The sequence below is a fragment of the Gambusia affinis genome, linkage group LG01 (genome assembly GCF_019740435.1).
Source record: "Gambusia affinis linkage group LG01, SWU_Gaff_1.0, whole genome shotgun sequence".
NCBI lineage: Eukaryota > Metazoa > Chordata > Actinopteri > Cyprinodontiformes > Poeciliidae > Gambusia > Gambusia affinis.
In genome coordinates, this window is record NC_057868.1 from 4,771,707 (window position 1) to 4,799,188 (window position 27,482).

The 27,482-nt window shown below is 41.6% G+C and overlaps 1 protein-coding gene and 1 long non-coding RNA gene across 2 annotated transcripts in view; one reads left to right on the plus strand and one right to left on the minus strand.

The window, feature by feature from the left end:
• Positions 1–27: 27 nt before the first annotated feature.
• Positions 28–8,351, minus strand: LOC122828207. Its single transcript, XR_006370177.1, has 3 exons — positions 8,077–8,351; positions 7,763–7,977; positions 28–252 (listed from the first exon to the last, which is right to left on the minus strand). It is a non-coding gene; the product is annotated as an uncharacterized LOC122828207 (long non-coding RNA).
• A 12,234-nt stretch (positions 8,352–20,585) lies between these two features.
• Positions 20,586–27,482, plus strand: part of tead3a (TEA domain family member 3 a) — a 44,312-nt gene continuing 37,415 nt past the window's right edge. The window contains exons 1-2 of the mRNA XM_044128792.1: positions 20,586–20,631; positions 22,986–23,228. Of these exons, the coding sequence (XP_043984727.1) occupies positions 20,586–20,631; positions 22,986–23,228 (289 nt within the window). The remainder of the gene's footprint in view (positions 20,632–22,985; positions 23,229–27,482) is intronic.

Consider the following 27,482-nt stretch of genomic DNA (forward strand, 5'->3'; position numbering starts at 1 on the left):
TATATATATATATATATATATATATATATATATATCAATTACTGCATGCATTTTGACAAGGCAACTGTATTCTCCATCTTTAGACGATAGTTGATGACTGGTTGGCTCAGCTGTCTCCTTGGGAAAGACAGTAGATTGTATAGTTATCTGAAAAAGAGGTTCAAAAACCCCACAACTATTCAATCTACTACCTCAGCCCCAAGGACACAATCTATGCTGCATCCACACCAAAGATCCATAAATGTCACTTTCCTGCAAGGATATAGAAGAAAGAAGAAAAAAAAAAGAGACAGAGAATGTTAATTAAATAATTTTTGAAAGATTATACTAGATGTGACTTCAACAAAAGTTCAACTTCAATGAAATGTTGACAGACATTTCTTTCTGGAACAGAGTGAAACTAATTTCTTGGTGGTTCCTAAAACAGTTTCTTAGAAAATACCAAGTTCTGGGAGTTATTGATGCTTCATGAGAAGTTTTCGACAGCCGCAAACTGAGAAAACGGTAATCACTACAAACCAAAGACGGCCAAAGGAGCACCACGTGTTCTTACTGATCGGTGTAGCTATTTTGTTGCTGAGGAGAAATTTGTAACGTGGTTCCCGACAGAATAAATTACAGATAACTAATTTAATGGTAGACGGACATGTGAAAGTAACCGCTAGTGTGCAAAATCTCAGCAAACAACTCACAAGCTTCCTGAGACTCTGCCATGTGATCGAACGAGGAAAGAAAAAGAGAGAGAGAGTTGTTCGATTCTCTGCCAGGAATCCTTCTCCGGTTTTGCCAAAAACTGAGCTCATTCCAGCGGGGCTATCCCTGTGCTGGAGTGGCTGCTGCTCCTCAGGCGGAGGTACGCACACACAGATGCCTGCAAGAACGGCTTCCACCAGCTGTCTCTGATTGAATACAAAGCTGGGATTCTGCCCCCCAAAACACGAGGAAACACAAAATGGCGTCCTGCAAGGCTTCGGCCATTTTAGGTCTGCTTAAAACCATTACGAGGTCCACCTTGCGTGTCGTTTTTTCTTTTTTTTTGTTTGTTTTGTTTTGCTCTGTTTTTTTTTTCTTCTTCCTTTTCATTCCTGAGCCTGCAATCCTCACAATTAAGAGGGAACAGCTGTTCTACCACAAGATACAGAGGACGAATCTTGTGCCAAGCAGTGAGCCGAAGCCAACCGACCCAGACGACATGCTCAATCGCCAATATTGAGGCAGAGGAAACTATTTCTTGTTAGACAGCTGGACAGTTCACAGAGAAGGGAGTGCTCACATGTGGCGCGTTCGGCTAAGATCGGGGTCGAAGCATGCCAACAGATTCAAACGGCAGCAACTGAAGAGTTAATGAGCACCAGACTAAATGCCAGGCCGGGGGCCTCAGAAGACACAGAATGGGTTAGAAGGTGCACCGCTTGCATAAATTAGCATACAGCCGCAACCCCTGAGACTTGGTCCAGACTAGTCTGCAGTTAGTATGCTGTAAACCCCACTAGCCTGATCACAGAAGACCAGACAGGAAAAAAAAAAAAAAATGGGGCAGGAGTGGGGGGGACTGGCACAATGCCCTCCTCTGCCACAGAGCTAGCACAAGATCTATGAACTGTGTTTGCTTGCCAAGAACAATCCCCCTGACTAGACGGCTTGGAGAGGAACTCAAACAGATTATTTGGGAAAAATTAGTCAAATAAATTTATTCTAAACATTAAATGCTTGTGGGTTAAACTGCCAATAATTGCTGTCCCATTCTAGAAAGGGAAAGGCTAGAAGGTAAGTAAAGGCCAGAGCCTGTCTGTCACGCGAGCTCTTCTGAGACTATAAACATTTTCTAAGCTACATAAGAAAATGAGGGCATGCCCAGCTCAGCTAGAGGCAAATCATTTTCTGTCAGCAGCTACAGAATAAATGCCCCCCTAAAGCCCAATTGGGCAGCTGGGCAGAGTCTCAGCTGCCCAGTCTGAGAGAGGGACGAAATGTGTAAATCTCATCTGTCCATTTGACTATCTTTGCATTTGTTGCTGTAGAATAAAAGCTACAAGTCTTCAAGCTTGCTGTAGGAGTGAGCTAAGGACCATGAATCTTTGCCCCCTTGCCCTCTGATAACAGCATTCTGCTGTGACAGAATGAAATGTTTCTCTGCAGACAATTTCCTGTTTCAGCGCAATCATTTGTCTTTGGATGACAGATACAAGTTTTGTTTTGTTTTGTATTGTTTTTTCTCAGCAGAAAGCTTTCCATATCTTCAAAGTCAATAAGTTGCTTTTTGAGTAAAAAAAGATTAAAGTTATGACAATCTAATAGAACAGAAATAAAATCCTGGTAAAAGATTTCTGAAAAGCTCTTGTTGCAAGTCATTTCCATCCCTTTCTTTCATTTTGATTCATAATTAGAAATGTGTGCTGTTACAATTGGCGCTGAACGAAATTACCTCTGTTTATCTGCACATTATACAAAATCAAAGATTCAATTAGAATTATTCCTTTTATCCAAATATAGTTTTTTTTTAAAAAAACATCTCTTCAAAAGAAATACATGCAAAATTCAGTAAATATCATGGTAACAAAAGGCCTTAGCTTCCTCTCACCCCCTGGAGGCAGGATTTGTTAAGATTTACTCCTCAACTAATATACAAATGAATTAGTAACCACCTCTCTCTCAGAAAAAAACAAACAAAAAAAAAAACGTGCTCGCAAAAGATTCAGCTGCCAAGAAAACTCCTCAAATTTGGAGCGGATTATTACAGGAAGCAGAGGCAAGGAAATACCTACTGACTTGCCTGGTCCCTTCGTCCACGACACGGGATGAATGCTTGGCACAGAGACGCCACTGAGGAGGAGGAGGAGGAAGAAGGGGGGGACCCAACGATTGGTGCAGGTTCTTGTGTGTGTGTTTTTTTGTTTTTTCCTTCCCACTCTCTGCCTCTCTCCTTCTCTCTCTCTCTCTCTCTCTCTCTCTCTCTCTTTTTCTCTATCTATCTCTCTCTGAGCTTTGTGCCAAGAATGGGCAGCGTCTCTGTGCCAGGCAGAATTTCAATAAGGAGTAAGAAGGTGGTGGGCAAAAAAAAAAAGGAAAAAGAGGAAAAGGAGGAGGGGGAGGAGGAGGAGAAGGCTCAGTGGGGGAGCTGGTGTTGGCAGAGGAAGCATGCCACACAATAGATGGAAGGATGAAGAAATCTCTCTGTTATAGAAATGCATATGCATGTCTTGTTTCACACCAGCCAGGTTCTCTGATCTTCTATTTTTTTAAAAAATGCTACAGAGAATTTGTCAAACCAGCATATTTCATCTTCCTACCCTTCCAAAGAAGGCCTCACTCCTACACTTGAGAACGAAGGATGCGTGCCTCCTCCATGCCACTTGGCATGGTGCCCGCTTTGATGTTCTTTATATCCTCATCAACCCAGCTAAACACTCACACGACTCGGGCTCGTATGTGTATGTACATACATGGGTGTAAGGCCATATGTATTTGCTTACACAAAAACAAACAGGCCAGTTGCCTCATCTGCATGCATTTAAGAAGCTACTGCTTTACTGGCTAATTTTATTAGATTCTTCCGCATACAACTACATATAATTATACAGATGAAAAAGCTGGATGGAGACATCAGCAAGATGACAGTGGGAAGCACACTAGGCCTCCCATAAGGGAGGAGAATTTATAGACTTTCAAGAAAAATATTATATATTGTTAAGCACTTAGTTCTTCCCAAATACCACAAAAGATTCATGTCGGTTTTGTGGTGTGTTAGTTCAAGCGACCAAAGAAAAAGAAAAGAAAAACAAAAAACTGGAACAACACATAAAATTATTACAAATATAAAATAGTTGTGACAACAAAAATGTATTCACAACTCTGCTTTCAGTCCATTAATAGTGTCAGGCTTACTAAAACTATAGACGATATATTTAAATATCTTGAGCTTTTTTTACACCAGTAAAGGATATACGATGATTTTAAAACGTTACAGCTCAAATGTCCGTCACACTTTTCAGCCTATTTAAAGTACTTAGAGTGATCAGAGTTTTTCCAGCTGTACAGAGTATGAAATAATAAACCATGGTCACTGACACATGTTGCTCTGTACTGCTGGATAGCTGGCTGAAAGATGCTTATGAACTTTTCACTCACCATGGACAAAAGGCTCCTTTGAACTATCAATGGACAGTTAAAATTAAAGTTGTGATGCCCATCAAAACGCTGGTTTACAGCTACAGTCGACAAGCTATGACAGGCATGTAGACAGCCTGAGGAATTATCTTGCTAGCATCCTAGCAGGGATTGCTGCAAAGTCAGAGACTCAGTACTATTGCCTGGGCATCCTGAGACACAAAAGGTCTTACCAAGACAGGTACAAATCTATTTTAAATGTCTATAAGTTATTTTAAATGTGTTTTAATGCCAGAACTGACTATTTATTACTATCTATAAAGCTGGGATTTTTATAATTTGGCAGAATAGGTATGTTTTCTATTTTTTGTTGAAGTCAATATATTAAAATGCTTAACTCTAATAGGGTGTGTGAAACATCCAGGTGATGATGACAAGACTAAGCATAATATTTCAATAGCAAGAATAAGACAAGGAAATATTGAAGTTTCTTATTTGGAAATTAAGAATCAAGATTTTACTTTAAAACAGAATAAAGATGTCTCAGATTACAAATTGCGTTCTAAACGGTCTGTAATCAGTGTGAAACATTTCAGTCCAAGTTTGATATTATGCTTACTTTGTGTCTGTTTCAATCTAAGCTGTTTTTTATACTAGAACACTAGCGTGTTCAAGTATAAGAACACAATACTCCTGTTTTTTTTGTGTTTTTTTTTAATAGAATAAATATTTTATGTTATCAAGTTGCAAAGAGTTTCTGTTCAGAGTACCATTATTCAGTTTATGTTTTTCCACTCAAAATGACCTTTGAACCGAAGGTGCACAACTGTCAAGATGTGATACAGGACAGTTTACCAATAATAAAAAGCTCTGCAGTAGATGAAGCTACCCATTAGCATTGTTCTTGGCTAACAGTAAACCAGTTTTGGTATTATCACAGTGCTTACAAATTATTTGTACTTTGTCACTCTACTACATTTTGTTTTTCAAAACAGTCCCCAAAAGGCTGGTTTTGTAAATGAAAATTGTTAGTCAGTCCGACAAGAGTTTACAAGCTACATAGCGATTCTTAAGACAACTTTGAGCTTGACAAAATTAAAATTGTGTTTAAAATGTTGGGTAATAACCCAATTTTACACTATTTTTCTGTACGGATCGAAGAGTAATGCCTGCCAATGGTCTGGTGGAATGAAGGCTAATCCACATTTTTAATGCTGTTAAAGTAGACAAATATGGTGGTTTGGAAATGTTTATGGGTGCAAAAAGCATGGACAGTCAAGGTGTGGGCTTAAAGAAGTCCCAACCATAACTGAACAGATTAGAGTTTAATTCATAATTAAAATTTATGATGTGACATGTTTTAACTTTAAAACATTGAGCTTATACCATGAAACTGGTATTTTTCACAAAGCTATTATGCTATGAAAATCTCACATCAGCCAATGTCTATTAATAACTTGGCTTAGTGATAGTTATTTCAAATATATAGTAAATATTCACTAAAATGTTTAAAGTAGGTTAAGGCATATGCCCCAAAATCTAATGAAGAATAAATGGTCATCTAATTATACCATAAATGCCATCTGACCATAAATGCTGCTTCTTTAAAAGTTTATTTCTTCCTTTACACACCAGAACTTTTAAAAAACATTTAATATTTTAGCCTTCTCCATTTACACTTCACTTCCTTTCTCAGGGTTTTCAATTTATACATTTTTCCCCCATTCAGTTGGAACGTTACCATGGTTTCAAATGTTTCTGATACCTAACACTGCTTACCCGACTTGTCATTACACGCCTACATGTTAAAGCATTTACAAATTCTATAAACATGCATGCACATGCAGCCTATATATGCATGTATCTATATATATAGATACATGCATGCGAAAAGGAATATATATATATTCCTTTTCGCATGCATGTTTCTGTTTTTTTTGTTGTTTGTTTTTTCAGAAGCGTGCAAAAGTGCAAAGTGGTGTATGTCAGGATGAAACAGCTGCAGCTTCCTGAATGAGAAGAGAAACTTCCTGTTGCTTCGCTGCAAACTGTGGCCGGTCAGCCAAGATATCAGCCAATCATCTGAGCTGAGGCTGAATGCAGGAAGTTAGCCTGACTGCCTCTAGGAGAAAAAAGCTCAGAAACATTATGAGGCAACACGATAAGTTCATCTGAGGATAAGAGAGGGGCGGGGAAAGAGCTCTCCCACTCCTACCTCTCTCTTTCTGCCTCTCTACTGTAACTCTTGTTCTCTATTTTTCTCAAACTGCTTTTTTTAAATGATCCTCTTATTTCAGTTACCCCGATGAAAGTGCTTCTTCTATTGATTAGCTAACACTTGTGAGCATTAGTTTGCAGCCTAAATTATTGCAAAGCAAAGTGAAATAGCAAAGCCTGATGAAAAGAAACTGGCAACAGCTTAACCACGAATTGTGAGGGGCATGTTGAAAGGGTCTGCTCGTGTTTACACGTGGCATGTAGGCGCCATTTTAACGCCAACCCCTATTTAGACCTAGATACAGTAAGGTAATAAGATATTCAAATGCAGTCTAAACTTTGCATGCCAATACTTTATTATAGTTCTACAAGTAAGTATAGGAAAGCTGTTTGTTAATTCACTTTTTCTGTTCTCTTGAAGTTAAAAGTAACATATGCATTTGCACATTTTTAACTTATTCTGTTGCCTGACGTCTTTTGGCGTTCTTAATAGTTAAACATTAATCTCATGGCTATTTTTAGGAAGTAGACAAACAAACATGACTCTGTGTATAAAGGATATCTTTTTCATTATGAAAGCAGATGATCTTTTGCTTTACTGTTAACAACTAAAAAGAAGAACTTGCAGTCTTTTTGACATACCAGTATCGACTGTTTGCGTGAACTCATTTTCGTTACTGCCGGTTTCCCTTCAACTGTAACTGTGTCATAGATATTTATATGTTATCGACTGAGTTAATGTTTCAGGACAAACACCCGACCTTTAGTGAATTGCCACACCCCTGCATTTCAGAGAGATAAAACTAAACGCATGTTTGCACAAATGCATGTGTCGTTGAGTCTGCTGCCACTTCCCAGTTGTACCATTGAGACAGTGCACACAAGTTTGCAGTGGAATAATTTGCAGGGTCATTATTTTTGTGCTAGCTTTCAAAATGGCGGTGAGGAACGAGCTTTTCCACTGGCTGATCAGCGGTTAACTTTTACTGACCGGGGCTGTCTAGCTGAGCCTACCCTCTTGGGTCAGACGTGACCAAGACGGCCTGCCATTCCTAAAGCCAGTCTCCAAATAGACACCTGTTCAGCACAGACATCCACAAAGAGACTGTGTGTTGTCCTGTCAGAGCCTGCTGGAGCAATGGGGAGGGAGGAGGAAGAGGAGACAAAGTAAGGAGTAGTAGAAGGATGGTCAGCAGGGAGTTGAACTCTCGGCTCAAGGAAAAGTTTCTCTCGCTACGTCCATTTAGCCAAAATGGTGGCGAGCACGGTGCGGCGTGGCAACTAGCGACGGCAAACACATTTTACGGGAGGAAGACCATGATGGAGAACAGAGGAGAAGGTGAGAGATAACTGCAGGAGATACATTGCAGGACAGTAAGTAAGACGAGAAGAGGTTGTCGCAGGGATCGAGGGAAAAAATAATAATAAATAAAAATACCTGAGGCCTGTATGTGGTGAGGCGGGCGGGCGGACGGGCTGGCTGGGCCGGACGACTGGCTGAAAAGAGGGCCGTGATGGCGGGAAGAAGGGAAGCGAGAGGAGTAGAGCGCACCCTCTGAGAGCTACACCCCTTTTCCCACAATCCCCTCCTACTGGCGTGAGTATGTCCGTCCGTACAGAGAGTAACAGAGGGACGTCTGCTCTCACACAGCCCTGGAACCACAAAATAATAATAAAAAAAATGCACAAATCAGAATATCAAACACTGTGTACACAGCAAGGAGGAGAAGAGCTTAAAAATCAAAGACCCACCTTACTTGCAGCTGCGTGTCACCACAGCAGAGTCTAACTTGGGAACAGACACATACAGAAAGAGAGCGAGGACAGACCAAAACACAAACACACACATGATCAATTCGCCAGCTTTTGGTTCGCCCTCTGCTCTGCCCCGTGATGCGATTGCCTCGGTCTGCCTGCCCACTTTGGCACCTCTGCCAAGAGGGAAGCGGAGAAAAGGGAGGGCGGAATCGGGCGGTGGGGGGGTTGCGTTGTGGGGAGGACATTGAAGAAGGAAGGGAGGGGAGGGGACATGCTGTAGTGAGAGGAGGAAAAGAGAGAAGGAGGAGTTAAGAAAGACAGTGTGCCACAAAAAAAAGAAGAAAAAGAGAGGGAGAGGAACCATGAACTGTCATGAGCAGACACAGTGACACAAAGCAGCGAGCCGGCACCGAGGAGAACTTGCGGACATTTGCATGTTAATCATCCGACATCAGAAAGCATGTGGGGAGCGACACCAGCGCGTCCAGACACTTCTGCCGTCCTGCTGCATCTCAACACATTTTCACAGTCAGGAAATTTAAATCATTAGAAAAGAATACTCTGATCAGTCTCTGTCCAGAACCTCAGTTCTGCCCCCTTCTTTCAGTCTCTCTCCTCCATCTGAGCCCAGAAGAGAGGGGGAGAAATTTTGAGGTGTTCGAGAAATTGAATTGGTGGGCAAGCAGGAAGGATATTCCGAGGAATTTCACTTTTGGTCCTTGGCAAATTCTTAGATCTTGGGTTTCCATTCTTGGATCAATATGAGTGGAACAGCAATCAGGACTCTGAAGATATTGTATCATGTCAGTCATTAAAAGAGGAAATCAGTTTACTCATACATGGCCAACCTCATCTATTGCAGCCAATCACTGGTGTTTGAGCTGCTGTCCCGAGACAAGCCAACCAATCAGAGCTCACCTCTGAGGTTGTATCATTTTGAAGATGCTGAAGTCGATTTTAAAATAAAAGTCAGTATTTTTTTAAATTTTAATTGCATAAAAAATCATTTTTTTCTAACTTGCTATTGACAATTTGAAGAGAAAAAAGCAAATCTTGCTTCTATAAAACATAGAATGGCTAATCCCTTATTGCAGCTGCTGGATAAATAGTCTTAGAAATGGACTGAACAAGACGCAAGCACAGTACTGGAAGGCTTCTCCTTGTCCTGGATCGCTCACTGCAGAGACAAAACCCTACCATCCAAGTCCAGCTTCCTTGCTCAAAGTCCACAAGACTTTTCTGGAAGATAGCACAAAGGCCACGCACACACATTCATACTGTACACACACGCAAACACATGTGGTGTGAACGAACCGGTTCTTCTGTGGAAGCAGCGATTCGGCCAGCAGGTTGGACAGCCCCTCGACATGACGTCACGTCTCCTTTGTTGTTTATGAATTTATTTCTCTCCTCAGCTGAACCCTTTGAACCCAAGGTCCCACCCCAATCCAAACCCCTCAGACAGTTCCCCCCACCCCAACACACACCCTCCTATATCCACTCCCCTTTCCAGTCCTGTCCTCGAGCCCTACTTCCTCCCCCCACACCCCTCACCCTCTGCCAATGAAGAAGAGCAAATATAGTTTGGCTTCAACAAGAAATAAGAAGGCAGAGGGAGAGATGGACACAGAGATTAAAAAAAAAAGGGTCCAGATGTCTGTCTCACTTTTCTTCTTTTTTCTGTTTCGATTGCTCCCTCTGTCTCTTCCTGCTTGGCTTGTAACAGTTTCAGCTGCACGGCAGGCCGGCCTTTTTTGGCACCTCTCCAGCTCTCGACTTTACTGTCCCCCTGCCAGAAAGAGAAGGAAGAGAGGACAAATATAGTCACAGCTAAACTGTTCTGAAACGTTGCACGGGCAGATGTGCACTGGGAGCACAACTATCATTTGACTTTAAACTAACACACATACGAAAAGAAAGCATTCGTCTTTGATGAGGGAAAGATGGCGTGTGGAGTTTGTAAGAGCTGTCCCACAGTCTGTGGTGTCTGTAAATGGCTCTGATAGCTGCATGTGATAATGTGTTTTAGTGCTCACACCCAGTTCATACAGGGACACAGTCTTGTTTTTCCTGGTATCAAGTCAAATTTGCACAAGAAAACTATATTTTGTGGATCTTTAAATAGCTATATTCATTTGAATTCAATATTATTCTTGGATTCCTAGTAATCATTTGACAACTAAAGAGAGAAATATCAAACTACAGGTGCACACTACCAAGTACTCAGGCATAATGTTTTGTTACTGATATGCTGAACCCTACTTGGTGATAGATAGTTAAGTGTTGTACTGTGATACTGTGGTAAAGTTTTCTTTTCCTTTTAGGATGAGCTCCAGCTCTTTCACTTAAATTCGGTTTATTTAGATAGCTCCAAACCCAATTCACGGCACTTTACAAGACAAAGTCCACTTCATATCTAGAAATTTGTTATCAGATTAAACCAACACAATCCAACTGCAGATAGACGGATTCAAATTCGGTTACAAACATTCCAGCTTAATCCGGAGCTCCAATACAATTCAGACAAATTCACTGGCATATAATCTAACTCTGTACACAGTAGAAGTGCAGGGGCTGAAAAAGGGTGAGGAAAATAAGACAGAAAAACTAGCATGGCCTTCTTTATTATGTATTAGCTAGACAGTAATTAATTATTCATCCCCATTTAAAAAGTACAGCATAATCCTAAAAAGATGCCACTTTATTGTTACCTTCTCTGACTTATGGCAAGTCAGAGAAGGAATATCAGGGATGCAACATGCAAACGCTGGTAACTCTTAGTCTTTGAAAAATGAGTCAGTAAACGGCCACAGGCCAGGAATCGGATCCGGAACAGATGAGTTGAGGACTCACAAATGTGCTCTGATCCATGTGCGGCCCTCAACTTTTCATATTTGAAAATATGTCATATTTGATATATTTCACATATCAATAAGGTTTCAGTGATATTGAGATTATTGAATGTAACTTTTTTGCTGTGCGTGTGTGTGTGTGTATGCACGTCTGCAGTTTGAAAGAACTCAAATTGTCATGTTTTCAGCCCTGCAGCTCCTCCACTGGGCTGATTGCTAATTACCCTCACCTGCACGCTGCCGCTCCCTATTTAACCAGCTGCTCATCTGCAGCTCAGTGCGAGATCGTCTGTTGCTCTGGTCACAGCTTTCAAGCACTGTTCCTTGTTCCACGTTCTATGAAGTTTTCTGGTTTTTTGACTCTGCCTGTTCTTGACCACAGATTTTGCCCAGTCCTCCTGAAGAAGTCTGATCTCCTGTTGCCGAACCCAGCCTCCCTCTGAACCTGCCTCCAGCCTTCCGTTTATTGGATTTTCTGTAACTGAGACCCATCCGTGCATGACCTGGACTGATCCTACTAATGAGACTCTGGTTGGTTGTTTTTGTCCCCGTTTGTTCCCTGAGCTCCCCAGGTAACTCTTTTGCCCATTCTCCCCAACCTTTGGACTCCCCTTTTCCAATCTACCTGTGAGCCCACACCCTCTAGAGCCCCTTTTTTCACGTTTGTTCATATAATAAAAGTTTGGTGTATTGGACACGTGTTTTGGCTCCGTTTTGGGTTCTGACTAACTCTCTATTATCGTTACAGTACGATCTCGCCAGCATGAACCCACAGCCAAATCCTGATTGGTGTTCAAAGGTGGAGGGAGCCATTTCAGGCCTAGAAAGAAATGTCCAGGAGCTGTTACAGGGACTTTCGTCCTTAACGGTGTCTCAAGGCCAAGCTACACCCTCAGTTACACGGCCACTTCCCCTTGCTGTTACCCCCCCGGTTAATGCCAACAATGAACCTAGGATTCCCCCACCTGAGCGTTTTGATGGGGATCCTGAACAGTGCAGGCCTTTTCTGACCCAGTGCTCACTGGTTTTTGAACTCCAGCCCTCTGCCTTCCCTTCGGAACGGGCCAAGGTGGCCTACACAATCTCTCTACTGTCTGGTAAGGCTAAACAGTGGGGAACTTCTGAGTGGGAGAATGATGCTGACAGCTGTGATTCATTTTTTGAGTTTTCTGATGAGATGAAGAGGGTTTTTGATCCAATCCGTCCTGAGAGGGAGGCTGCCAGGAGACTGTTTTCTCTCAAACAGGGCTCACGACCGGTTACAGATTACATCATCAGTTTCCATGCCCTGAAGTCCAGTTGCCTTTGGAATAATGAAGCCCTATTTGATGTTTTTTACCAGGGTCTGTCAGAGGAGATCAAGGATGAAATTGCCACCCGTGACCCTCCCAAGACCCTCGAGGCCTTAGAAAGGCTTGCCACACGAATTGATCAACGCCTTCGTGAACGTAAGAGGGAGAGGTCTTCATCCAATTATCAAAGACGGGTTCCATCAGTCCAGGTCAGTCCTTGCAGCTTAGCACAAGCCTCCATGCCCTCCCCTGCTACCACTGAGGAGCCCATGCAGTTGGGTAGGACCAAGCTCTCTGCAGAGGAGAAGGAGAGAAGATTTAGAAATCACCTGTGTTTCTACTGTGGAGGGAAGGGTCATCAAGCCACTAACTGTCCGTTAAAAGGACAGGCTCAGTAAAGCTTGGGGGGTCTTTGCTGAGCCCTATTCTCAAATCACAGAACCCCTCCCACCATCAGTGCACAATCAAGTTTCCTGATTCCCCTGAAAAGACTGAAGTTCCTGTTTTTATTGATTCCGGGGCTGATGCCGATTTTTTAGATGTCAGCCTAGCTCTTAAGCTCACACTGGAGTTGGAACTTCTTGAGAAACCACGTGAGATTTTTGCTATTGATGGTCATCTCATTGATCAAATAACTCACTGCACTAAGCCCGTATCTGTGCTGATTTCAGGAAACCACCACGACAGGATCACGTTTCTGCTGACCAAGTCTCCAGAGATTCCAGTAATTCTGGGACGTCCTTGGCTCATCAAACACAGTCCAGTCATCAATTGGCTAACTGGTGAGATTCAGTCCTGGGGTCCATCTTGTTCCACTTCATGTTTAAGGGAAGCCCCTATTATGACTGCTCCCTGTGAGGTCCACCATGATTACCCTGATTTGTCTCGGGTCCCTGAAGTATATCATGATTTGCGTGAGGCATTTAATAAATCTAAGGCCACTGCTCTGCCCCCCCACAGAGAGTATGACTGTGCCATTGACCTGCGTCCTGGAACCACCCCACCTCGGGGCAGATTGTATCCCATTTCTGGCCCTGAAAGAAAGGCTATGGAGGAATACATTTCTGATTCCCTAAGAGCTGGACTAATCAGAAAGTCTTCTTCCCCTGCAGGTGCTGGATTCTTTTTTGTGGGCAAGAAGGATGGGTCTCTTAGACCATGCATTGATTATCGAGGCCTCAACGAGATCACGGTCAAGAACAGGTACCCTCTGCCCCTCATGACCTCTGCTTTTGAGCTCCTTCATGGAAGCACTGTTTTCTCTAAACTGGACTTGCGTAATGCCTACCATCTGGTCCGAATAAGAGAGGGAGATGAATGGAAGACGGCCTTCAACACCCCTTCAGGGCATTATGAATACCTGGTCATGCCTTTTGGCCTAACCAACGCCCCAGCTGTTTTCCAGGCATTGGTTAATGATGTACTAAGAGACATGCTAAACAGATTTGTTTTTGTATACCTTGATGACATCTTAATTTTTTCAAAGGATTTACCTACCCATATCAAGCATGTGCGTGAGGTTCTTCTTAGGCTTCTCCAAAACAAGCTATTTGTTAAGGCAGAGAAGTGTGCATTTCATCAGTCATCTGTATCCTTTCTGGGTTTTGTCATTGCTCCTGGCAGGATCTGCATGGATCCTTCTAAGGTGGCAGCAGTCTTGGAATGGCCTGACCCATCTTGTAAGAAGGAGCTCCAACGCTTTCTAGGGTTTGCCAACTTTTATCGCCGTTTCATCAAGGACTACAGTTTGGTGGCTGCCCCTCTTCACCGACTCACTTCAACCAAGACTCAGTTCAAGTGGTCATCAGAGGCCAAACAGGCTTTTGGTAAGCTGAAACGTCTTTTCACCTCAGCTCCCATTTTGCGTTTTCCCAATCCATCTAACCCTTTTGTGGTGGAGGTTGACGCCTCAGACACTGGCATTGGCGCTGTGCTGTCTCAACGGTTTGCAGATGATGCCAGGCTACATCCTTGTGCCTTTTTCTCCCGCCGGCTCTCTGCCTCTGAGAGGAACTATGATGTGGGAGACAGAGAACTGTTGGCTATCAAACTAGCATTGGAGGAATGGAGGCACTGGTTGGAGGGGTCCACACATCCTTTTACTGTGTGGACAGACCATAAGAACCTGGAATACCTCAAGTCAGCTAAGAGACTGAACGCACGCCAAGCCAGGTGGGCACTATTTTTTAGCAGATTTGACTTCACCCTGGCCTATCGTCCTGGCAGCAAGAATGTCAAACCTGATGCCCTTTCAAGACTCCATCAGCTTCCTGTCTGTTCTCCCGACTCTAGTAACTATGACTACATTCTTCCCTCAAAGACCAGGTTGGCCCTAACCAGAATTGAAACCTTACTCAGAAGGAGTCATCAGAAACAACCACCACCAGCTCAATGTCCTAAGGATCTTCTGTTTGTTCCTGAAGAAATGGTGTCTAAGGTCCTTCAGTTCTGTCACTGCTCTAAACTTTTTTGTCACCCAGGTATGACTAAGACTCTGGCAGTGGTCCAGTCAGGATTCTGGTGGCCCACACTGAGAAAGGATACACAAGAGTTTGTGTCAGCATGTGCCACCTGTTCCAGAGTAAAGCCATCCAGACGTGCCCCTGCTGGTCTACTGAGGCCTCTGCCGATCCCTCATCGCCCATGGTCCCACATCTCTATGGACTTTGTCACCGGCCTACCTCCATCTCAAGGTAACACCGTACTCCTCACAGTGGTGGACAGATTCTCCAAGATGACCCACCTGGTTCCTCTACACAAGTTGCCTTCAGCTCGTGATCTCGCTGAGGTGATGGCCCGAGAAGTATTCAGACTTCATGGCATTCCCCGCAACATCGTGTCCGATAGAGGACCCCAATTCATTTCCCGTTTTTGGCGTGAGTTCTGCACCCTTCTTGACATTGATGTCAGTCTCTCCTCAGGGTTTCATCCTCAGACAGATGGCCAGACAGAAAGAATGAACCAGGAGGTTGAATCCAAATTGCGTATGCTTTGCTTGGATGCTCCAAGTCGCTGGTCCCAGAACTTACCTTGGGTAGAGTACGCCATCAACGGATTACCATCAAGTGCCACAGGACTGTCCCCATTTCATGTTGTTTATGGCTTTCAGCCACCCATTCTCTCTGTTCAGGAACGGGCCACCCTGGTTCCTGCGGCCCATTTATCTGCACGCCGTTGTCTCAGGGTGTGGAGAAAGGCCAGAGCCACTCTCTGCAAGACCTCCGCTGTCTATGCCCGTAATGCCAATCGCCACAGATCCAAAGCCCCAAGATACCTGGTGGGTCAGAAGGTGTGGTTATCCACAAAGGATCTGCCCATCAAGGTAGAGAATCGTAAGTTGGCACCCCGTTTTGTGGGCCCATTTCCTGTTGCCAAGATTATCAACCCAGTGGCTGTGCGTCTCAAACTGCCTTCTTCACTGCGTGTACACCCCACCTTTCATGTCTCCAAGATCAAACCTGTGTTGTCATCCAGATTTTTCCCTCCATCCAGACCCCCACCACCCGCCCGGCTTATTCATGGGGCCCCTGCCTTTACAGTGAGACGCTTGCTTCGGTCCCGACGTTGGGGCCGTGGCGTCCAATATCTTGTGGACTGGAAGGGCTATGGTCCTGAGGAGAGGTCCTGGATACCTTCTCGCCTGGTCCTGGATAAGGGCCTCATCCGTGATTTCCATCGCCAGCATCCAGACCAACCCAGAGGGGCGTCAAGAGCCGCCCCTTGAGGGGGAGGTGATGTCATGTTTTCAGCCCTGCAGCTCCTCCACTGGGCTGATTGCTAATTACCCTCACCTGCACGCTGCCGCTCCCTATTTAACCAGCTGCTCATCTGCAGCTCAGTGCGAGATCGTCTGTTGCTCTGGTCACAGCTTTCAAGCACTGTTCCTTGTTCCACGTTCTATGAAGTTTTCTGGTTTTTTGACTCTGCCTGTTCTTGACCACAGATTTTGCCCAGTCCTCCTGAAGAAGTCTGATCTCCTGTTGCCGAACCCAGCCTCCCTCTGAACCTGCCTCCAGCCTTCCGTTTATTGGATTTTCTGTAACTGAGACCCATCCGTGCATGACCTGGACTGATCCTACTAATGAGACTCTGGTTGGTTGTTTTTTGTCCCCGTTTGTTCCCTGAGCTCCCCAGGCAACTCCTTTGCCCATTCTCCCCAACCTTTGGACTCCCCTTTTCCAATCTACCTGTGAGCCCACACCCTCTAGAGCCCCTTTTTCACGTTTGTTCATATAATAAAAGTTTGGTGTATTGGACACGTGTTTTGGCTCCGTTTTGGGTTCTGACTAACTCTCAATTATCGTTACACAAATGCGAGGTTTTAATTTGTTTACTAAATAAATAATTTGATAAATAAACAGCAAATGTAACATAGAGAATTTAAAACAACAAGCATTTAGAGACCGTGAATGCTACGGTCTGTACATCAAATCTTGATGTTTGCAAATGTTAAATCAAAAAGCAAAACGACCTTTATAAACGGCGTCTACTTACCTAGCTTTGGTGGTTTGCTGCCGGAGGAAGAAAAAACGACGAGGATATATGAACATGACTGCGTAAAAAGATCTGGTTGGCTTCTGACCTCGAACTGAACACAAAAAAGAAGACGTCAAAATAGGTTTACGTAGAAGCCGTTCAACAGGTGTTCTGTTTTTCCTTGTTATTGGTTCACCGACACAGACAGATAAATGAAACTGTTTTTATAACGAATGTCACCAAATAAAAGAAAAAGTAATATTTTTTCTTGAATTGAACTCAAACGTACCAGACGCTTGTCGTTTCGGTTATTCAAAAACAAACAAGAGAAAATTAGTACTTTACATTGTACCTTGGTTGGTTAAAGGTCTTTTGGTGAACGTAGAAGATGAAGTTTGCCACCTCGTGGCTAAGGTATGTAAATGCAGGTTGTAACTTATAATGACAACAGTAACAGTATTTTACAGCAAATGGGCAGAAAAGGAATTGAATAAAAGCAACATAATGCCATTGTAACGCTCTCTTCCTTTTATGTCTGAAAGGGTGTAGTTTAATAGAAAATTAATTAAAAATCCCTCACCTTAAAACTTCTTAACGTTTTCAAAGTACATACAATAGTGGGATTTTGTTAGAAAAGAGCAAGCCACAGCTTATTCTTGTGCAGTTCTGGAAAGTTAATCAGGTGTGTTTCAAAGGAATACTTCGACTATATAGATGTTTTTTTTAAGACCTGAAGAACCTTGCTTCCTGGAATTGTCTGTAAAGGCAAGTTCAGTTTCAGACAAGCTTCTACATGTCAGCTACCAGCAGAGTCAAGCTTATTTTATTAACTATGTCTTAGTTTGTCAACAATGTGATTCATTCCTTATTAATGAAGTATTTTTGAAACCCAGCTTAATAAGTAAATGTGCGTCATTGTGGCACGAATGCCCCTTAGTCTCATTATTTGCAAAAAAAATTAAAACAGTCACAAATATTGATTTTACCCATGCATCCTAAATCTCTCTCTCAAAAAAAAGTTATTATTCACACTTTAAAAGGTACAGAAATTACTAAAGATTGACACATTCACAGGTTATCCCCAAGTTTGATTAAGTGATTCTAGCCAGTCACTTTTTACACCCCAGAGTTACAAGTCACATTAACGTTAAGGACACATGCAAGGTTCATACAGGGTCTTGGAACGTCAGTGTTACATATTCTGCACCAAATCACTTTGACTAACCCTATTCAAATGGAAAATGTTAAGAAAATGTATACCTATGTTTACAATCGGCAGCCAGCTCAGAATAAGGGGATTTAAGGCTCCACTCAGTGACACAGTGGCTATTACAATTAATACTACTTCCTTTCCTAAGTTAAAAATATCTTGACTGGTCACCACTGAGTGACTGGAAATCCATGTCAGATGGATAATCTCTCCTACATCAAATGAATACAATTACAGATTTGTTTTTCCAATGAAACAAGAAAAAATGACTTAGTCTCCAAAGGGTCTATGTTTACATCAGATGTTTAAAATCATCTGATAGGATGAAATGTGTGTTACTGTCTCTGTGTCTTTTTCTTCAAAACCCCATCTTTCCAAGAAATACTACCTGGATTTGCATTAAAAGAGATCAAATAAAATCATAATAGACTTGAAGATATATCCCAAAACTTCCTTTGCTGAAAGTTTTGGGATATTTGACAAAATATTTAGACTTGAAGATGACAAATAGACTTGAAGAACTGCAAAATATGCCATCAACACTGAAAAAATAAATATATTTATTAAATAAAATATTTTATTAGGGAACTAAACATTTATTTTATAAACTAAATATTTAATTTACCCCCGTGACCCGACCCCGGATAAGTGGAAGAAGATGGATGGATGGATATTTAACCTGTTAAATATTTTTTTTAATTTGAAAGTTAAATATTTAGCTGGTAAATTAAATATTTAGTTTGGAACTGAGACGTTAATAAATGTATGAATAACATGGTGGAAATATGACACAAAAAGTAACGCCCATGTCTTTTTGCCATTACATAAATCATTTATTTCAATAGAGGTTTACATATTTGCTTTGTTGCTTCTAAGAAAACCAATTTTATTACCATCACAAATAAATAAATAAATAAATAAAATACAAACATAACTACCAACTAATGGCAGAAATTTCTGTAGTGGAAAGGATTGACATGCGGACACAATGAAGGAATGTAGGCATTTCACAAAGAATAAAGGAAGGAAGGAAGAAATAAAGAAGGGAGGAAGGAAGGATGGCTGAGATGACGTAATTAAAGGTTGATGTAAGGAAGAGGAGAATGAAGGACGCAAATAAGATAGGAAAGACACGGAGCAATTAAAAGTAAGAGAAAAGGTGGAAAAGAATGAAAAGTAGGAAGGAAATGAGAAGAAGGGGAAACAAGAAATGAAGTGAGGTAAGAGACTCCAAACGGAGGGGAAAGGGAGGACACATAGAAGGATAGAATGTAAACATATTTACACAATGGATGACTTAAAATGCTAAAACGTTTCATACACAGATTTTCTCTTTCCATAATCACCCAGACCTTGAAAACATTGAAATCACATTTTATATTTTCTCTAGACTACATTGGGACTTGTTCCAAAGTTTGGTTGATTTATTGACTAATCAATGATTTATTAGACTAATGTGTTTTGTCAATAAAAGCACATTTTACTGAATGGTAAGTTTATGGAATTATAATTTTTGGCCCTTACATTTTGCTAAATAGACAATGCTCTTGTGATAACACAAGTACGATATAAAACAATGATTCTGAATGTGACTTGTGGTAATAAGTGGGCCCCAGAATTAAATTCTGCTTAAGGCCCCTTTAAAAAGTTCCTCCTCCACCACCAAAAATTATTAATGTGCGCTTTCTTTATGACTAATCCAAGCAGGAAATTTGCAGTGAGTATGCCACCAGTCTCCCTCCGCAGAAGTCATCTCTATTCAGGAGTCTCCCACTCCGTCATGGGAGGAGTTTGCGCTGGAAGCCACAAAACTTTTGCGTGTCGTGTGTTTTCGACGCCACGCCTCTGCGCGTTTTCTTCCCGAGCCCTGATTTCATACCAAATTTATAAAATACATTCCACCTTTTCTATTCTATTGCTCTTACAGTTGAATTTCGGAGCCAGTATTGTGCAGAAACAGGGTTTTACGGGGGAGAAGTTTGTCCCTGTAAGAGCAGAGCGCAGAAGCCGTTGTGAGGTGAGTGCAGCTCCCAGATATCCTTCTTTGTTGTGTGCACCAACTTTTTCATGCCGCAGCAGCTGCTTCGCCTTTGCTGGAAGTTTTGGGATATTTGACATATTTAGCATTTTCCCGCCGCGGATTTGCTGAATCAGAGTCCCGTGTGCTTAACAGACAGCATGTCTTGTTTGTGATAAGCCATTATCGCCCGTAACTAATCACTTTCAAACGTCCTCAAGACTTAGTTTGTAGTTTGTTACGGTTTGATTAGCCCCTAAGCTAACAAACTAGCATAGCACTTCGAAGGAGTTAGCGACTTCAGCTTACTCAATAGACAACTAACAGTGACGTTTTCTGCACTGTAACACAATTATGGGTTGTTTGTAACCTTTTAGGGCAGATGTAATGTGTATGTTTCCTTCTTCTGAGTTTTGCCAACTTACATTTCGCTAAACGGCTTTATTTTCCCTCTCCGTGCTAGCTGCTGTTGTTGGGAAAGTTTCGCTACTATGTGAGTATATCAAGCCACGACTGAAACTACGCTTGATTTCCATTTTCTTTACGCTGTGATCTGTGGTTGGTAAAGGCTCGATGATCAGATTCTACAAGGTTTTGTTGCGGCGCTCATCTGAAGTTGCCGATGAAATCTGTGACGAAACAGAGCTTGAGTAATCATGTCCCCCGCACCCCCGCTGCTTCCATTGGTGCAGAAGGCAGCCCGTACTGTGCATGTGTCCTTTCAAAGTTTGCTGAGCTCATAGTTTTATTTAGCTCAGTGCTTTACTGGCTCCTCGCTGCACTGAACAGCTGACCTTTTGGCCACTGGGAGCTATAATGAAAACGGCAGAACCACATGTGCCTCCTGACCATAATGCCACAACATTCGCCTCCACTGCCTTTTGTCAGATATTCAGGCTGCAATGCTTCAGATTAGCGTACGTACAAATGAGTTGTAAAAAAAATACTGCTTTTTAGTGACGAACTGTTTTCTTTATAGCCTGACACCATTCTGATTTTTTTTTTTCTCCTAAGAGGTAAATCACTCAAAAGATTTTAAAAAGTGATTTAATTTCTTTAGGTAGCAGTTTTCAGTGAAGCAGACAAAACAAAAATGATTTTTATTTATTTTTTATTTATGATTTTTCTATTTATGTCAAGTTTTGCTTTTGATGTATTGATCAAAAACGGACAGTTTTTTTCAGAGCCGATCAAATTAAAATTGGCTATTTTTGAGCTCTGGCTTATTGATTAGTGCATCTCTATAAAGTTTATAGTTAGCTGGTAAAATAAACTACCTGATGTGTGCTATGGCTAAATTTGAAATTGTTGAATGCTGAATGTTTAAGGGCGGTAAGTCATTAGTTTATTTAAGCAATGGTTGCTCAGTTAATGACAAAATCACAATATTTCACTTAGTCAGACATAAGCCTGTTACAATAAGCAATAAATTAATTGATTGCATGATACACTAAAGTGAGCTTGAAAAGTTTTACTTGTCTCTTTCTACCAAAGACTGAATGACAAAATGTCTTCAAGAGCAATTTTGTTTACTATTCATTTTACTTGTTGTTTTGGGTGTTTTTGTTTATTTATTTTGGATATTTAAAGTGTCTCCTCATCCCAGTGTTAATTGTTTTTTTTTGTTATGAATTACAATGTATTAAACTTTGAGAGGGAGTATTGGAGCTTAATCGTCAATAGAAAGAGAAACAAGTATTCATGTGAAACATCTTCGGAGCCGCTTGCATATCGCACATTAAATCTTTTTAATGCATTCATTCAGTTCTGTCTGATCGCTGTGGAAACAATTCAACCCTTTCAGCAGAGGCTGAATCTGGGAAGTCTGTAAGCACAGTGTATAGTATGAGCCCAGCGCAGCAGGGGAAGTTCAGAGACCACACTGATGGTCTGGGGTTGTTTTGTGGTTGGGATCATTTTTGCACCAATCTGGAAAGCATTACACGTCCAGCAGCTCTCGCATAGTAAATGTGTGTCTGTATTCGAAGGAGGCTTGGGGCATCCTTATGACAAGAGAGTGTAATTTATTTCAAACAGTTTTCTCTAAGAAGACTATCTGAACAAAATCAGGACCTTCTTGCTGCAAGGCAGCAGTTCCACCAACTGTGCAGCGTGGCGCAGCTACAGATGCCTCATGTAATATTATAAGCAAATGGGTTTCAGGACAGATTTATTAAGGTTTATTCCAGATTAGTGGAGCACACAAACTGAATGCTGCTTCTCTGTTTGGTTCTGATTCTGGTGATGCAGAGTAGATCTGAACCAGAAGACTTGCTGGAAGGTTCCTATGACGGCATGTCTTAAATGTATTTTAGTGCAAACTAAACTGTTCCATGATTTTTTTATATATATATATATATATATTGTTTTACGTCTAGTCTTCATGCCCTACTTTCTTTCGGTTAATTCTCACTAAGGAAGTAGCAAATAATTTAAATATATTTTTTTATTATTATGTTTTTTGGGGACATTTTTTTTTTTCCTTTCTTTATGTAAATCCTTAGATTTTTCTGCAGCTATTAATGTTGGCAGTAATTACTTCTCAATGCTGGTTTGTGTTGTGGTCTAGAATGAGAATCTTCTTTACCATGACTTTTTTTTTTTTTTTGCTTTTACTTGTACACGGAACATTTTCAGTTTGTATGTTCACATTTATTTTAAGATATTTCTTTTTATCTTTGATTGCGTTTTCAAAGCAGTCATGGACTATTACCTCCACTGCTGTAAACCTTGCTGATTGCAGGCTCTTTTAGTCTAAATTTACCCCCTTCAAAAATAATTACTTCTCTTTTCTCTGGTATTGTGGTGTATTCTACTCAGATGTTCTGAATGTGAAGGGAAAACTCATTCTAAATTGTCATTTTTTTTCCCCCCTCTATGCTGTTTATGATATAATTAGGTTTTGAATGAATACCAATCATAAGCAACTCACATCCATCATGCTAAATCTAATAGATCTTATTGCAATAGAACATATTTTTAGCCCTTTTCCCCCCACCCCCGCCATAGAAAACTCTAATAATTATCATAAGAACATTTCACGTGCTCTGCTGCAGGTGAGTGTGTAGCTGGAACCGTCATCATTGCGTCGGAGTGGAGTTGCCGAAGCAGCCCTGATGGGGCGCAGGAGGAGAGCGGGAACGGAGAGGGACTGGCAGATGGGGCTGACCGTGGATTGGATGGCGACCCTGAAGGCGTCTGGAGTCCAGACATCGAGCAGAGCTTTCAAGAAGCGCTGGCCATCTACCCTCCTTGCGGAAGGAGAAAGATCATACTTTCAGATGAGGGCAAGATGTATGGTAAGAAGATTTCTGTCCTTATGATGGCCAGCTTTCTTTTCACTCCTTAAATTCCTGTCTTCTACGTCTTAAGCACGGCATAATCGCAGACAAAACTGTCGAAAATGGGCGTATTCCTTAATCTGTTGCTGGCCTACTGAAAATAATGTACTGGATAGCATGTAGTGTATGAACTCAATTGGATTAGCTGTCTTTCTGCAAATTTTTCCTGTGTACATGTACTGACCAGCAAGCACAGCGGTACTCTGGTCATTGAAGCAGGCGTTGGTACTTTTGGGGGTCCTGTGGAAGATGAAATCAGCCTCTCCATAGAGCTTTTCAGCAGAGGGAAGCATGAAGTTCTCACAATCTAGGGTAACTTTGGAGTCGGTAAAACTTAGTGGACCAACAGATAACTTTCTTCTGTAAATCCTCATTGGTGATGGAAACTTCCCACTGGACGTCAGGCTGCTTGGATTTTGGCCTTCTCCACTCTTCCTCTGGACTCTGGGACATTGATTTCCATTGAAATACAAAATGTAATTTTCTGTGGAAAAGACAAAAAAGGTTTGGAGCACTGAGCAACACTCTAACCCTTTTCTTCTGCCCCGCTCATGTAAAGTACCTCTGACGTTGTCTGGCCGAGGATTGGTTTAACATGCAACAGTTGTAGCTCATGTCTTAGATATATCTGTGTGGTGGCTCTTGAAGCGTTGATTCTAGTTGCGAATCTTACTCCAGTCAAGGGGTTTCTGCCAAAGCCCAGTCAGTGTTTTGACTGGGCTTTGCTTAGCAATCTTGTCAAGGCTGATTTAACTCCTGTTATTTGTGCACTGGTTTTTGTTTTTTTTTCTACCACCCTTTTTCCTTCCACCAAGCTTTCTTTTAATATGCTTGTAGAACTCTGTGTGACTCACCCTCCTTCTGAGGGAGTGTGAGTGACTGTTTGCTGAACAACTGTCAAGTCAGCTGTTTTCCACATTGCTGTGGAAGTCCTGACTTAACATTTATTGATCTTGTCTGGTGTTTTTCTGGTAATACGAATAAAGGGTTTTGGCTATAATCCATAATCACCTAAATTATTTCTGAAATCTATCACCCTGAATGCCATGATATAAAATAGGATGATCACAGTTTGAGTTGAATTACTGAAATAAACGCACCTATTGATGTTCCAGTTTGTCAAGGTGCCCTCTGGTCATTGAAGCAGTATTTGGTTAGCATCTCATTTTAGCCACACTTTGTTGGTGGGCGTCATGAAAAAGGCATTCTGGGCTATATGAATTCACTTTTCAGTTTATGTTTCTTGCTCTCTGTCCACCTTTCCATTTCTGTTGTAATTCTGTTCTTTATTTTTAACTTGCTGCAGATTTGAAACAATAATAAATAACAAAAACTGATTTTAACTTTAAAACATTCACCTTATCAAGGTAATCCAAAAATGACCTTCCTTTGGACCTCAGCATGTTCTAATTTTAGACCCTGTTTATGTTTATCGCTTCCACAAGGTTTTTTTTATTGGCCATATCTGTATTATAGAGCTTTGTTTTGTTATCAGTCCTTTTTACAGAGACCTCTTAGTTTGTCGACTAGTGATCTGTCTGCAGGTAGTTTTGGAGACCAGCATTTGGCTTTGGGGTCAGAGGGCAGCCAGTAGTGACAAGATCAAAAGATGGAGCGAGTTGCCGTTACCATGGAAAGTAGCATTTTGTTTCTTTTTGTTTATGCACTGATGGCTTAACAAATTTGTTTACATTAGTCTGCTTTATTGGGGCCTGCCCATAGCAATGCATAAGGAGAGCAGTGACTGACTTGCGAAGCAAGTCAGTCACTGCCTCCATGCATTGCATGGCAGGCACCTATTGTTCTACACCCAATAGAATGCCTCTTTATTGGGGCCTGCCCATAGCAATGCATAAGGAGAGCAGTGACTGACTTTCAAAATAGTCAGTCACTGCCATGCATGCATCATGGCAGGCAGTTCTACACCCAATAGAATGTTTCTTTAATTGGGGCCTGCCCATAGCAATGCATAAGGAGAGCAGTGACTGACTTGGCAAGTCAGTCACTGCCTCCATGCATTGCATGTGCACCATTGTTATTCACCCAATAGAATGTTTCTTTTATCAGTATTATTGGGGCCTGCCCATATGCATAAGGAGAGCAGTGACTGACTTGCAAGTCAGTCACTACCTGCATGGCAGGCACCTATTGTTCTACCCAATAGAATGTCTCTTTAAGTATTTGGGGCCTGCCCATATGCATAAAGAGCAGTGACTGACGCAGTCAGTCACTACTCCATGCATTGCATGGCAGGCACCTATTTTCTACACCCAATAGAATGTTTCTTTAATTATTGGGGCCTGCCCATAGCAATGCATAAGGAGAGCAGTGACTGACTTGCGGCAAGTCAGTCACTGCCTATGCATTGCATGGCAGGCACCTATTGTTCTACACCCAATAGAATGTTTCTTTATATTATTTATTATTCTTCCGTTACCGTTAATGCGGCTCGCCCACCCACAAAAGTGGTATCAAAGCGTCCGGGAGGGAGCTATTACTTTTGGTGGGCTTTGGAGTTACCATGGCGGCGTAAAAAGCAAAAACGACCCCAAAATCACTAACGAGCTCACCAGGTGCATCTCTCGTCGTCAAGGGGATGAGGCAACCAGTAAATCCTGAAAATACCCTATTTTTGAGGATTTTCTGTGTAAATCATAACTTTATGTAGAAACGCCATTCAAACTTCATTTTGTAGATACGTCCGTGATCTCTTTTAAAGTGAAGACAGCACGTCAATATGTATTATGGTTTGTCCACAACTTCTTTCTAAGCGACCCAAAGTTTTTGATTTTTGGAAAAATCAGAGTGTGAAGGCTGCTCCGCTAGAGTGAGAGTCAGAGCGACATTTTGACCCCAAATCATTTTTTAACTCGCCCTCACGCTCACAAATATTGCATGATTGGTATCAAACTTGGTCATGACATTGATACGCATGCCTGCTCGGTCAAATGTTTTCAAAAAATTATCTAGCGCTTACAGTTTTCTCTCCAGGTGCTTCAGAGCAAAGTCATGCGCCAGGGTAGCAGACAGATCTCACTGATTCACTTCCATGTATTTCTGAAAAATTTCAGACCTTGGCACACACTTTTTTTATCTCATTGCTGTTAATACTGTGAGTGAGGTAGAGATATGAATGGCGGGACTATGTGAGACGACAAATAGCCCTCTCATATGCTTCAAACGGTTTTCGAATATGTATTACGGTTCCCGAACGGGAAACAGTTTTAAGCAATGCTTTTTTTAGTCAAACTGGCTGGCTCAAACAGAATTGTCTCCCCCTGGATGTCTCACTCACAGCTGGCAGAGAGGATTATTTACCATGGCAACGGAACCCAGAGCAGGGAGATTTGCTGAGGACTACAAATACGCATCACTGTAGTTCGAACTACTAGTTCAGTTAAAACAGAGGAGGACTGAGCTGGCCTTTAGAACAAACTTGCTGCTATGGGCTGTATATAACTAATTTAACCCTGTCACTGTTACACATGGGATGAGTCTAGCCCTTTGAAATGAAGCTTACTGAAAATTTCAAAATAAAAGCCCTTGAAAATTTTTACATCAGGTCATTGCTTTTTTGAGCGTTATATGACTGATTTAATCCAATGACTGTTACACATGGGATGACTTTGACCCTTTCAAATGAAGCTTAACAAAAATTTCAAAATAAAAGCCTTGGGAATTTTTACATCATGTAATTGCTCTTTTTGGCTTTATGTGACTGGTTTATCCAAAGCACTCTTACACATTGGATTAGTGTGGGCATTTAATATGAAGCTTACTGCAAATTTCAAAATAAAAGCCTCAAAATGCCCCTCTGGACAGTGCACCACCGGAGGCGGTGCAGTGATATCATTCTGCATTATCTGTTTATCCCAGGTTAGGGAACTGCCTTGCACAGCAAGGCAGTTCATTTTATTAGCCTTTTAGCTTAAATAAGCTATTACCTATTTTTCTTACTTATCTGCCATGTTTAGTATTCTGAAGGAATTAAGTAAATTACAGAGAACATTCTAATAATATCCCACATGCTACAGAGAGCATTCACGCTAACATTAGCATATTTGCTCATTTTAGCTAATACACTTACTTTATCATACTGAATGGTGCATGTCCAGTTTACTTAACATTATTGTGATTCTATTGATTGTATTGATTACATTGCAGCTTTCTTTAGCATTGATGCAAATTGTTAGCATCAGAACGCTGGGTCCA